Below are 14,225 nucleotides of genomic sequence, written 5' to 3'. Positions count from 1 at the left end.
TTTGGTAAATGTTATGGTGGGCGAGCAACTTTTAGCTGATTCCAGGGTGGATTCTAAAGCATTTTTATCCACTCAGACAGATTGTTTTAGTTTAGGAATGCAGCTCACACAGAGGAAGTGTACCTGGTGCAAGCACTTCTGCCATATATGTTCAAGACAGAGAGTGACTCTAATGATCAATAAGCCACAATAGATAATAACGTGTGTGCAGAGGCTGAAATAAGCTGCGACAATGATAATGATCTATTTATATTCCCTTTTTTAAATTTGTCAACAGATTGATTTTCTTGCATGGTGATTTTCTCACGTGGTGATCTTCACCTCTCTTAAAAGGCATATTCTGCTGCCATCACCTAAATTTTGTGGGACACCGTATAATCAACTAAAACTTACTGTAATATACACTAAACACTCTACAAAGTTGATCAAACAAGAGGAGATGATTTAATTATGTGACTCGGCAACAAGGAATCAGGTGCACAATTTTACGGTTCAGTCTTAATGCACATTGTTTTTCTTGTTTTTATTAAAAACCTACTTTGGGTTACTCAAGTCATGTGAGTTATCTGGTTTAAGTGGACCCTTCATCAGTCTGTCTGCTTGGCAATTGTTCTTGGCAGTTGAGGCAGATGATGTGTTTGTTTAACGGGTCTCGCCAGGACATATAGTTGGTAAGCAAATCTGGCCATTCCAGTCCATCTGCAAACTCTATGTTAAGTTAGTTTAAAAATGAATAGAACAGCTTCCACTTAAACCAATATAGTGTTTTTGCTTTTTAAACTGGATTGCTTTTTTAGCACAGTTTAACTCCAAATATGTTCCCTTAGGATCACTTGTTAGAGCATTGCACCATGCCCTAATTTACTGTATAAATGATACCATCCAATGCAGAAGTTATCATAATTTGAAAGTTTATAAAATAGCATTCTGTCATTTTTAGGTTTGGAGTTATTTTAAGACAATACAAGTCTACTTTGTTCTTGGCCCCCCTCAAGGGGGACCTAGCAAATAGCATCAGCCTCCACAACTCACTAATGTGGCTTTATCCTAAATGAAGATACAAGATAATTATTCGCTGCAGATAACTGCTTTGTACTGTTTAACAGAATCGTTAACATTTACCACTATGGCAAAACATAACTTTAAAGTTAAAGTAAGTAATGAAAACTTAAGACAATGCTTTAGACAGGTCCCTTCAGTCCTGTAGCACTAATACACAGTATAATCAAGGCTGACTATAGAGATTTATACACATAGATTACACATGTAGTGCTGATGTATATCACTGCAATATGGCAGCATAGCTCACGTTAAAGACTGACATATTTTCCATATTTACTGATGGCAGCAGTGCTACTGACTTCTCTCAGGAGCCATGTGATGAACTGGCTGAGGTTGAAAGCAAGGGAAATCAACTTGGAACGCAAAAGTAACATAAAGGCTCTGCAGTAATGATAGTGGGGTACTGTCAAAGCATTAAACTAGTGACAAGGCAAGTAAATCTATTTCAATTGATTACTCATGCGAAACATATATAGGAATTAGCATCATTTCTAATAAAGTACTGTGAAGTCAAAACTGTAGTATTTGCCCTTTGCTGGCGAAATCGTCCAAGGTAGGTCTTAAAGAACTTCTGCTCAGCTAAATGTCTGAGCTCTTGAAGCTACATGTATTATTTCTAAATTATATATAGTCTGTATCTTTAACACCTAATAAACTGTTGAAGGGGTTTACTTCAAATGTATGCATTTTTAGAGGATCATAACCCAACATGTTCTTGACTCTTCCTCCCTCAGCAAACTCTCTGCTCAAATTGCTCCACTTCCTTTTTTTGTGTCGCCTGTCTCTTGCTAGGTAAGAGTGAGTATTACCGCACCATGTCGTGGAGACCTGTCCATAAGTCTGGAGTCTCCAGGTGGCACAGTGTCTCTGCTGCTGGACACTCGGGCCAATGACGGCTCAGCTGCTGGCCTGAAGAATTGGACCCTGATGACGGTGCACTGCTGGGGAGAGCAGCCACGAGGCCTGTGGACCCTTAAGGTCAGAGAACAACTGCTGCTACTACTGATTTATATGTTTGCCACATCATTTCTAATCAGTTTTTTTAATGTGCATGTTATTCTGATGATGTCAGATGTAAACAAACATTAAATATCACTATATTGCCAAGTTTAGCTCCCGGCCCAACTATTGCCATGTTCATTTATCACCAGAGCTGCTCAATAACAAAACCTTTCATTGAAAGTTCTTTGACCTCTACATCACTTACAGTCCCTTTAAAAAGTATTCATCCCCATTTACCTTTTGCAACATTACAACAACAAACTTCAATGTACAGTACAAACCAAAAGTTTGGACACACCTTCCCATTCAAAGAGTTTTCTTTATTCTCATGACTATGAATATTGTAGCTTCACACTGAAGGCATCAAAACTATGAAATCATTTAAATTGCAATGGACAGGGAGATGGAAACTAAAAGGAAAAACAAAAGAAACAACAAAAGAAAGAGAGGTTGGGCAAAAAGGAAAAAGTGAGAAAAGGAGAAAAGAATAGAGAGAAAGAAAGAAAGATGAAGTAGAATACAAGATACTAGAAGACTGCTTCTGGACCTGCAAAAACATATACAACAACGGCAACGTTACCGAAAAGGTCATGGTACTAATGAATGCAAAATATATTTGGTGGGAACTGCCGCTCAATATAGAACATCTGTGTATCTAATAACACCTAAATCCAAACACCTGTAGGTGTACATGTGAGCGTGCTTGTGTATATAAGCCTTCTCTATAAAAATATGCGATAGAGAGTGTGAGGTGCCACAGACCTGCCCCCCTGGACCTGAGACAGACACGGAGGAGATCTGAGCCACAGAAATCCAAAGGCTCCCCAGAGCATGGAATCCCCAGGAGGACCACCGCCGGGACTACTGCAACCCTCCCAGAGAAGGGCAGAGGAGAGTCCCAGGGGAACCACCCAGCAGCCACAGTGCAGATGCCCCAGGGAGCTGCAGCAACAAGCCCACAGGCCCCGCCGGCAGTGGTCTACCCCAGAGCATAACCAGCCGTGGATCCAGAGACCCGAGACCGAGTGTGGCGTGGAGGAAATAGGCCCCACATTTGTTGGGACGCCTAAGCTGATCCAGGAGAGGGAGCAGCCCAAGATCCAACCTGACACAAAAACAGGTGCACACAGAATCACACATTCCCGCCCTCATAAAAACACTCACACCAACACACCCAATGTAACACATAACAACACATAACAATGGACGTCGCACATTCACTCACACTTCCCATACATACTCTATACTCCCAGGTCCAGGTACCGATACCCCAGAGGGACAACCAGTCCCCGGACCCAGGAGGTGGTCCCCTTCCTTCTGGGGTGGAAACAGGCAGACCGCTCCAGCACCAGCCCAGACTAATGTCGGCACCACCTGAATCCAAACGACCCCAGGCCAGACCCTGACCACCCACTCCGACCCCAGCCCCCAACAACCCCCGTCCCCATCCGGAGAGGGGACTACGAATAAAAGAGGGGTCTACCTGGTCCAAATGAGCCCGCCAACCCGAGCCATCCCAAGACGAACCCCCCATTGAATTCCAATCTCAATCCCATGAGCCCCTCATGAACCCCAACATGAGTTTCCCCACAGGGCCGCCCCCAATCAGCACACAGATGTTGAACACATGCCCCCGTACCCAAACACCATAATATCCAAACCCGAATCACAGGGGCACACCCCCACAGATGAGCTCCATCCCCGAAAAGCAGATGAAGACCCATTCACACAGCACAAGCTCCACACACAGGCCCACTCCAAGCACCCCCACCGCATTCTGCCCTCCATGCAACATGACGGCAAGGCAAAGATCTCACGCAACGCCACCTCAGACTACGCCCACAAGCGCAAAAGAGCAGACACCAACGAGCAGCATACTCACAATGGACACCCTGACTCCACACCAAGATCATACAAACTCACCCAGCAAGAAGTCCCCCCACCATGCCACCGCAACCACACAAACACACCATATCACCGCCACTGCAACAACGGCCCAGGGGAAACACCAACCAGGTTAGCTTCACCGTCACCACTCAGCCAATTCAAATTATCACACATCCAAAAAGAGGACACAACACAAAAATTATTTAGAGGGCCACAAATGGCCCCCGGGCAGCATGTTGGACCCTCATGTAATGGACCAACATAAAATAGCACATATGGTAAGAGAATTTTAAAAAATGATTGTTTTCAAACTTTTTTAATGATACAAATTTGAAAAGGGTGCTTTATGTTGGTATTCACCCTCCTTTACCCTCATACCATTAAAAAGAATCCAATATGATTTTCAGACGTTATCTAATGAAAGCTCTTGTGGGAGAAGCATGTAGAAGGTGGTGCTTTGCTCAACCAGAACTGATATTTATGATTTACACTAACTAACCAACACTGTACATAACCCTAAACATCAAATCCCAAATTTGAGGAATGGCGGTGGCAGGATGATGCTTGGGGGAATGTTTTTCTTTAGCAAGGAGAAGGATGCCAGTTAGAGTTGAGGGGAGAATGGATAGAGCTAAATGTTGGAAAAAAAAGTTCAAAATACTTTAGACTGCGATGGAGGTTCACCTTCCAACAGAACAACCCAAAACGTAAATGCATCTGTCCATTGTCTATACCCACTTATCCTTGTCGATTATTGGAAGGTCTGGTGCCTCTTGTCCAGTGGTCATTGGACGAGAGCCAGGGTATAGAGTCCCTAGTCCCTAAAAATATAGCCAGCGGTACAATGAAATTAATTAGATCAGAGCACTAAATCCAATTGAGAATCTTTGGAGATACTTAAAAGTTGCTGTTCATAGAGGTTCTCCATCCAGTCTGACTGAGAAGAATGGACAGTCTGTAGATGTGCAAAGCTGGTAGAGAGATTACATGTATTATTTACTGCCCCTTCATAAGTATGCAGCTCTTTGTGGTGGTTAATCATTTAAATCCCAATAAAATAAACCAAGGATTGTCATAATGCCAAAAGGTATAAAAAGTCTGAATGACAAGGCAAAATTTCCCTCTGTGTCTGGTGAGAACTCTCTTCTAGGTATATTGTGTCTCATGATATAGAAATGATTTCCAATGCTTCACATTGTCCTCTCTCAGTTGTTGCAGCTTACAGAAGTTTAAAAATAGCCCAGCACTGCTCAGCTCAGCTTGCTTCAGTTCATTTTGCAATAGCAAAGTGAATCATCCTCTACTTTCATCTCCGAGCTTCAGCCAAGCATGGCAATCTTCATTTTCCTTCCCTCGCTCTTCTCTTCCTTTTTTTTGGCTCTCATAGATGTGCTGATGTTTGATATGGAGGAAGGAGCTAAAATGGAAGGGAAATTAGGACAGGAAGGTTAAGTAACCTTGGCCGAGTTTGACAGACACAATGCTGTCTGATTACAATCCACTCTCACAGCACTGAGGTCGTTTACTGTATATATGTGGGTGGTATCTGAGGTGGTGTTGATGGGGTCACTGTCTAGGTATGTAATGCAAGTTTGTGTGTGTGCAAATAAGCATTAGCCCTTGTAAACAGTTGGAGGTTGCTAAATAAAAAGCTGTGAGGATTAAAGACATCCACCTTCTGTCCCCCATCATCTACCTCTTCCTGCAATCACGCTGCACACTCTTTCCCTCTATCTCTTCCTCTCTGTCACTATGTCTCGTCTACGTCCTTCTGTAGATTTACTGTCCCCTCTGTGACCAATTACCAGAGCCTGGTGTGTCGCAGGGAAGAGAAGGAAGCACTGTGCAGCGAAATGCATAACAGCTACTGCTCATTACGAGAGGGCCAAGACGAGTAGCTGCGATGCTTGTGAAACGAATTAACAGTTGTATCTGATGTGCAACAGGACTTTAAACATGATAACTATCGTATATACACAACCAAACCCGTGACTGATCAGCATCTTGAGGCAGCGAGAAATTAAACACTTTTCCCTAAACGGTACACCTAACAATATTAAAGATACACTAGTTTTCATTGATACATTAATACAAATCTACTGGGATACATAAAGAGAGGGCAAAGACAGGTAGAATAATAGTGAAAGTAGAGAGTAAATGGTAAACCATAAAATGTGTGGCCAGGAATCAGATTTTAACTGGACTATCAGCTAGATTAAAGTTTTAAAACTCAAGGGCAGCACAGGATTGGTGTGGAAGGAGTGTGTTACAGGGGGGCTCAACGACAGTAAAGGGTATATCTCGAAAAAGTCTAATGATTTGACAAATAGTGGCAGTAGTTGTATTGGAATAAAAAACGAGACAGAAGTGGAAATAAAGCGAATATTATGGCTCGAGGCTCATGACCTTCCAGCTCTGTGAAGGAGACAGGACCGCGAGGCTGAAAATCCTCTCTGTATCTCTTATGTTGTCTGATCTCCCCTGTGCCGCTTCTGCCGCCATCTGCCGCGCCTCAGCTCTGCTTTCACAGCTGATCAGAGTCAATGCTGAAGGTAGTCTTCCACAGGATAGAGTTTTCCTCCCAGGTTATGCTATAAAATGTTTATTCCTAAGAAAACAATATAAATTGATGCAGTTTATTGGTGGCATGTTAAGGTGGTTGTTAGCGTGATCACCTCTTTTGCAGCCTTTCACAGGTTTTTCTTCCAGGGTTACCCTGCATTAAGCTCCGTCTATCTTCCTTTTAACAGTTTAACAGTTTCCCTGTCCCTGTTGGCAAAGGAGCAACCCCAAAACATGATGCTACCACCACCATCAGGGAGATGGTGTGTTGAGGGGATGTGCATTGATTATTTTTGCCACACATAGTGTGCAATGTCTTCCACTCCTCAAGGGCTTTTTTCACATCATAAATATCTCCTCTGTTTTTGTAACGTTTACTGTGGTTTCCTCACATAGCCCATAAACATGCATATTGCTCGACCAATCTTTCTAAAACTAAAATAAAAAAAACGATAGGTGTCTGTGGCTTTTTAATTAGTGTTTGTCTTAACAGAATATCAAATTCAAAGTAAAATCTGACAGCAATTTCTTATTTATACCAAGTATACCAAAAACTAACTTGTGTTTTGAGATACCTCCAAATGTAGAGGAGAGAAAGCTGTCTGTGTGTAATTTGGATGAACCGACCCTTTCTGTGTGTGCATGTGTAATGTAGCGGCTGTTCTAATTAGTAACTATGACTGGCAGCATATTTCTTTCCCTGTGCTGCATAACACAATAGGTTTTCAGAGAAGATGGAGGGGTGTCATTACTGTGCTCCACTTTCACAGAAAGCCACTCCTAAACACACAAATACAGAAAAACACACCAAAATTATAAACACACATCTATGAGTTTCTCTTTCTTCCCACCAGGCATTATGCTAACGTGCCCACAGGGAGTGTGTTCCATTGTGTGTGTGTGTGCATCTGTGTATGTGTGTGTCAGAAGGAGGGTGGCATCTGTCTTCGAGCCACAGCATCTCTAGATCCCAGGGGACTTGGAGATTTAGACGACTAGTGGTGCAGTTGGAATATAATGGCAATATTTAGCCTGAGGCGATGTGGACTCACACGCAGACACACACAAACATGCAAACTGGCACACTTACTGGCATGGAGTGACTGTTCATATATTTACAGTCAGCTTCTTAGGGAGTCACTCCCCGCTTGTCTGCCCAGCAGATTGCACAAACCAAACACGCACAGTGAGCAACTGATAAAAGAATAACCTGCAGATAATGTATTAATTATGCTTTTCAACTGATGCATACAGCCTTGTGGGAAAACATTATTAGCCAGGGTCTTCCACCTGGAAGTGATGGATAAGGACCAGATGATGTTATTATACAGCATACTTAGTAGCAAAAATGATCAATATTTAGTCTTTTGTAACAAGATAAATGTACAAAATCATAGCTCGGAGGCTTTTTATTTACCTGAGAAAGATTCATGTGACAAGATGCTGTTTTCATGGTAATCATTTTATTTTTCAGATATCACTTGGAGTAATTGATTTGAAATCTGTTGTAATCATTATAATTTATGGTTATATAGTCATATTCGATAAATTAGAATATTACTGAAAAGTTTCTCTTTTCAGTAATTTTATCCATTAAGTGAAACACATTATATTGAATAATTACACACAGACTGATGTTTTCAAGCCTTTATTTCTATTAATTATGATGATTTTCCTCTTACAGCTAATGAAAACACTACATTTAGGATTAGAATATTACATCAGACCAATAAAAAACATATTTTTGATGCAGAAATGTGGGTTTATTGAAAAGTATGTTTAATACTTGCTTAAAGTCTTATTTTCTAAAGGTGTTTTTAATCCGACGAGCCTCAACAGTGCGCATATTCTAATTTATTGAATATGACTGTATATATATATATATATATATATATATATATATATATATATATATATATATATATATATATATACACACTCACCGGCCACTTTATTAGGTACACCTTGCTAGAACTGGGTCGGAACCCTTTTGCCATCAGAACTGCCTTAATACTTCGTGGCATAGATTCAACAAAGTACTGGAAACATTTCTCAGAGAGTTTGATCCATATTGACATGATAGCATCACACAGATGCTGCAGATTTGTCGGCTGCACATCCATGATGTGAATCTCCCGTTCCACCACATCCCAAAGGTGCTCTATTGGATTGAGATCTGGTGACTATGGAGGCCATTTGAGTACAGTGAACTCATTGTCATGTTCAAGAAACCAGTCTGAGATGATTTGTGATTTATGACATGGTGTGTTATCCTGCTGAAAGTAACCATTAGAAGATGGGTACACTGTGATCATAAAGGAATGGACATGGTCAGCAACCATACTCAGGTAGGCTGTGGCGTTGGCACGATGCTCAATTGGTACTAAGGGGCCCAAAGTGTACCAAGCAAATTTTCCCCACACCATTACACCACCACCACCAGCCTGAACCGTTGATACAAGGCAGGATGGATCCATGCTTTCATGTTGCTGACGCCAAATTTGATGTGTTGTGCGTTCAGAGATGCTCTTCTGCATGCCTTAGTTGTAACACGTGGTTATTTGAGTTACTGTTGCCTTTCGATCAGCTCGAACCAGTCTGGCCATTCTCCTCTGACCTCTGGCATCAACAAGGCATTTGCGCCCATAGAACTGCCGCTCACTGGATATTTTCTCTTTTTTGGACCATTCTCTAGAGATGGTAGTGCTTAAAAACCCAGTAGATCAGCAGTTTCTGAAATATTCAGACCAGCCCGTCTGGCACCAACAACCATCTCACGTTCAAAGTCACTTAAATCACCTTTCTTCACCATTCTGATGCTTGGTTTGAACTGCAGCAGATCCACTCACCGGCCACTTCATTAGTTACACCTGTCCAACTATATTCTATTATTTCCTATAATAGAATATTTCCAATATTTTCACAAACATCAACAAAAGAAACAATCAGACAAACAAAAAGAAAAACATACTTTTCATAATATTACAATTATAGAAAAAGACAAGCAAAGCACTTTTTTTTGTTATTCACTAAAATCAACTTCGCATAACCAAAGAGTATAAATATCATGGCAAAAATGTGAAGAGAAAAGTAGTTTTTCTATGGTGAATATGAGAAGTTATTTATCCTCTCCACCGTCGCCACATGCATGATCAGTACATGTATTGTTCCAAAGTTATTGACTTCACGCAGTCAGATGGATTCCTTAGATAGAAACCTTTTATTCCCAGTTGGAATATTAAACTGAACCTGACTACATTATCTGTCTGAATTTGTCTGTCCTTGGATTGAATTGGATTGTTCGATCTGTCTGTTTTGAACAGTGCCTTAAGATGGTATTTCTTGATGTTCAAATCTAAATGAATAAACTCAATAAAAAAAATTTATATTCTAAATAAATCATGGCAGCCTTTATTTGACCCTTTATTTACAGAAGCTATATGTATCTAGAGTGATTTACAGAAATCTTGTCCCACCGAATGTACAGGTGCGCCTAAGATGATTCAGTTCTACCTGCCAATTAGATTAAACATAAATTCCAAATTATTTAGATGTTTTTAACAATTGAATTACAAAAGAGCAGTTAAAACAGTTAAATAAAACTAATAGTTAAAAGAACAGTGTCTACACCTCCTGGGTGTGTCAGAAAGGGGAAACTATTAACGACAGCCACCAGATTCTTGAGGAGGTAGGTGGTCAAAAACCTTCAACTGACTGCAAAGACCTGCAGGAGGACTTGGTGGCAGCAGCCACTGAGGCTTTAACTTTCCACAGCAAGGCACATGTTTAACACTGAAGGGCTCCATACCTGAACTCCTGGACATTCACTACTTCTGAGCAAGAAACACAAGAAAAGTCAGCCCCAATGTGCCCACAGTCATATAAATAATCCACAGAGGTTTTGGGATCCTGTTCTGTGAAGCGATCAATCAAAAACTGGAACTTTTGGGGCCTATGGATCAGCTTTATGTCTGGAGGAGAAACAATAAAGCATATGCTGAAAAGATAACCATTTATTTAGTGAAGCATGGCAGTGGCTCAGTGAAGCTCTGGGGTTGCTTCTCTTCCTCTGGCATTAGAAACCTGCAGGCTGGGAAGAAAAAGATGGACTCAATCAAATATGAGGAAATCCTGGGAGAAAATATCTTGTTGTTTCTGAGGAAGGTGAAGCTTGAACATCATTGGACCTTCAAACAGGATAATAATCCTAAGCATATCTTAAAGCATATCTTAAATCCCTCCAAGACTTTCTTTCAGAAAAGCCCCCCTTGTCATGAAGGGGTTGAATATCACTGAGAATGTAGCCATTAAAAGCTGATTTTGTTTGTTAAATTTTATAAAACCACTAATAATATTCTTTTATGCATTAAATTTACTGTTGAGCTATTGCAAATTGTTCACGTTTGATATGCCTTTGGCACATAGCTGCTAGTTTATATATTTCAAAAATAAACCCTTATTCCTATAAGGAGTTAAATAATTTTGGGTGCAGCTGTGTGTGTGTCCTTAACTTTCAACAATACTCTAATTTTAATAGGACACCCACTGTATTCTCACAGTGACAGAAAGGATATCTTCACCTCAGATATTAATAGTAATTGTGACTTAAGTACATTTTGGGACCTAATACCTCCAAGGTACTTTATTCTTTTTTTTATTTGAGGCAGCTTTAAAAGTTTATTGAGTGTCATGGGATCATCCACTGCATAAGGTTATAATTACAACAGCATAATTTCCCAATGAGATTAATAAAGTTTTCTGAATTTCTGAATAAGTAAAGGCAGGTCAAGAGGTTTTGTTACCGTCGCTTATACCTTTTTACTCAAATGTCAGTGTGAACGCCTTCATTTGTGTTGTGTTGTAAATTGGCACTATATAAATAAAACTGAAATAAATTGAATTGAATTTGGATACACAATGGAGCAAAGGACCTTCCGCAGGTAAAACAGGAGTTTGACAAGAAAGGAATCTGGACTAATGCCTTTTTTGCTTCCTATAATCTAGGCCACCAACTAATCTGTTGTTGGTGGCCCAGGTTATGGTCTCAGCTCCCTTCAGGTCATTGACGTAGGTCCTGCCATGTAGTTATGGGCTGATCCCTCACCTTCCTCATGCTCATTGATGCCCCATGAGGTGAGATATTGCATGGAGCCCCAGACCAAGGGAGATTGACAATGTGATTTTCTGGATGTTTGTTTTAGACTCCGTCTCTCACAGTTGAAGAGTACCTATGATAAAAATGATCATAGGTACTCTTCAAATGTGAATGCTACATGCTTCGCAAGTGGGAAAACCTGCAAAATCGGCAGTTTATCAAATGCTTGTTCTCCCTACTGTAGCGTCATTAAATGCTACAGCAAGTGGAGTGAAGGAGTCTATATCAAACTTTTGAGAACAGGCAGCTGAGAAAGTGAGGAGGCTAATTTAATTATAAGAATTGACTGTATACTGCACATATTAATGTGGATACATTTATGGTCCATGGGAAGGGTGAGGTAGGCCAGAATGTTGTTTTTTTTTAATATATAAATGTTAATATTATTTACAAACCTTTTTTTCTAGAAGGATTGGTATATTGTATTTAAATGCAACAAAACCTAAATCAGTCATTTGTTCTTTTGTTTCATCCTCCTTTTACCTGACACAAATGAACTAATTGTTAGCACTCCCACTGATCAGCTTCATTCTTTTAAAAAAAATTTAAACAAAACTAACATTGCATTTTATTACACCCTAACAAAAGCCAGTAGCCAACAATCATAGGAAGTGTGAACTTTGTATTCTCTTAGAAAGCCCCAAGATAACTTGAATTTGCACATGAGAAGGTAATACATCTACCAGTTATATGCATAATATAGAAACCTTCATGTCTTTAAAGATATTTTCAGGTGGTAATTTATAACTTAATTCCAAATTCTATTTGTTTAATGTTAAATCCTAAATTTTGTCATATAAACAATGTAATTAATTGTGGCTCACTATTAAACTGCAAAACAAGTTGTGCTAAATGCACAATACAAAAATGATTGTCGACAATCTTATAGGGAGATTTGGAGCTGGGGTGAGTAATGGCCTTATTGTGCATTGGATCCATACTTGTCTGAAGTTGGAAGTCTGACTGAAGCCTGAATTCATGCAGCTGCCAGAGTTTTGGGTCAAAAATCACTGCTAGACATATAAAACATAGTGAAAGTTGTAAACAATTAATCAGCACTTTGAGTAGACTAAATAGAAAAACCTTATAAAACTTTATTCTATTTAGTCTATTTGTTGACTGAAGCCAGTTTTGCAACAAATAATCCCAGTATATCTTTACTTTGTTATAGACTGTCTGAAACATCTACACTTTAATATAATTTGTACTACGTACGTACTGTAAATTAAAGAAAGGACTGGCTCAAATTTATATGGGGCTGGTTACTACTTCTAAAAATATTTGTAAGTAGTATCTTCTTGACACTGTTGTGTATCTGCTTTGCAATTCAGTGGCAAGGTAAAATATGCTGCCATAGTAAATAACATTCCAGTTCTGCCTTTCCACACATCTGATGCTTTAGCATAAACAATTTGATTATCCGCTAAGCCAAGTTGCCATGATTTTTTTTTTTTTTTTTTATATGTTGAAAAACTTTAGCAGCATATGCATAAAGGTAGAGATGTGTATTGCGAGTAGTAGTTAGCAGCATAGGAATTAGCAAATCCGATTATTTTTTTTAAATTTTTGACTAGAACACACACAGCTGAACTCTGAGATCATTTACAGATCTGAGCTCCGACTTCTGTAACAAGTTGAATGCAACAATTTATGATGTGTACAGTAAAACAATTAAAGAGTTGACCCTTTCTGAATTCCTACAGTTAGTCTTTTCTTCATAAAGTATACACTGTCCTTTGTTGGTGTTGGTCCATGTTTTTCCATCTGCATGGCAGCAACAATCCCGCCCATGCCAGACACAAAAATTTTAAATAATCCCTTTTTTTTATTAACTCAGATACAAGCCACACTTTTAAGATGTTTTGTCTCTGAATGTGAAGACCACATCTAATTTTTCTCCACCTTCTAAGATATGCATTTTTTGTGTTGGTATGTCTCATAAAATCCCAATAAAGTACAATTAAACTAACAAAGGTTTAAGAAATATCCATTATTTACAAGTCACTAAATTTCAAAGGACAAGATACAAAGATTACTATACCCAGTTTGCTGCCCAGGGTACAGGCTGACAGTCACCGCTTTATGGCAAAACACAGCTTTGCAAAAAATGCTAAGTTTGTAAATCCAATCTAAGAACATATCCTGCAGTATTTTATACCCAAATTGAATCAAACAGCTAGAAATTATTGGTTGAGGAGAAACTATAAAGTTTTAATTGATCAGTTTTGTGAGTGAGTTTTGAATGCTGAGCTAATTTGAGCTGGCTCCTCGCTTTAAATGCTGACATTTACCAAAGCAAATGTGGTTACAAACCTTAAACAAATAACCTGCTGACTTCACTACTTGTTTAAATGTGCTAAGATATCAGTACTCATTCCAGTGACCTCTTTGTTTTTAATTTGACAAATTCTGCACCTCGAACAGTGCACAACTGTGAGTTAGTTGAGGAACTGTTACAATGTGAAAAAGGAAATACTTTGTCTTTGCTTACAGTCAGATGTATCTTATTACCAGATCTTCCATTTTGCAACATATAACCTTTTGGTGGCTGCCGTCG

The 14,225-nt window shown here is 39.6% G+C and overlaps 1 protein-coding gene across 1 annotated transcript in view; it reads left to right on the top strand.

Moving 5' to 3' along the window:
* LOC124865699 (furin-like protease kpc-1) overlaps positions 1-14,225 on the top strand; it is a 312,042-nt gene that overhangs the window by 266,853 nt on the left and 30,964 nt on the right. Inside the window, exon 16 of the mRNA XM_047361035.1 lies at positions 1,855-2,040. Coding sequence (XP_047216991.1) covers positions 1,855-2,040 — 186 coding nt within the window. The remainder of the gene's footprint in view (positions 1-1,854; positions 2,041-14,225) is intronic.

Source organism: Girardinichthys multiradiatus, chromosome 3 (genome assembly GCF_021462225.1).
Source record: "Girardinichthys multiradiatus isolate DD_20200921_A chromosome 3, DD_fGirMul_XY1, whole genome shotgun sequence".
Taxonomy (NCBI): Eukaryota; Metazoa; Chordata; class Actinopteri; order Cyprinodontiformes; family Goodeidae; genus Girardinichthys; species Girardinichthys multiradiatus.
The sequence above is the reverse complement of the archived record's forward strand: the minus strand, read 5'-3'. Positions and strand labels throughout refer to the sequence as shown.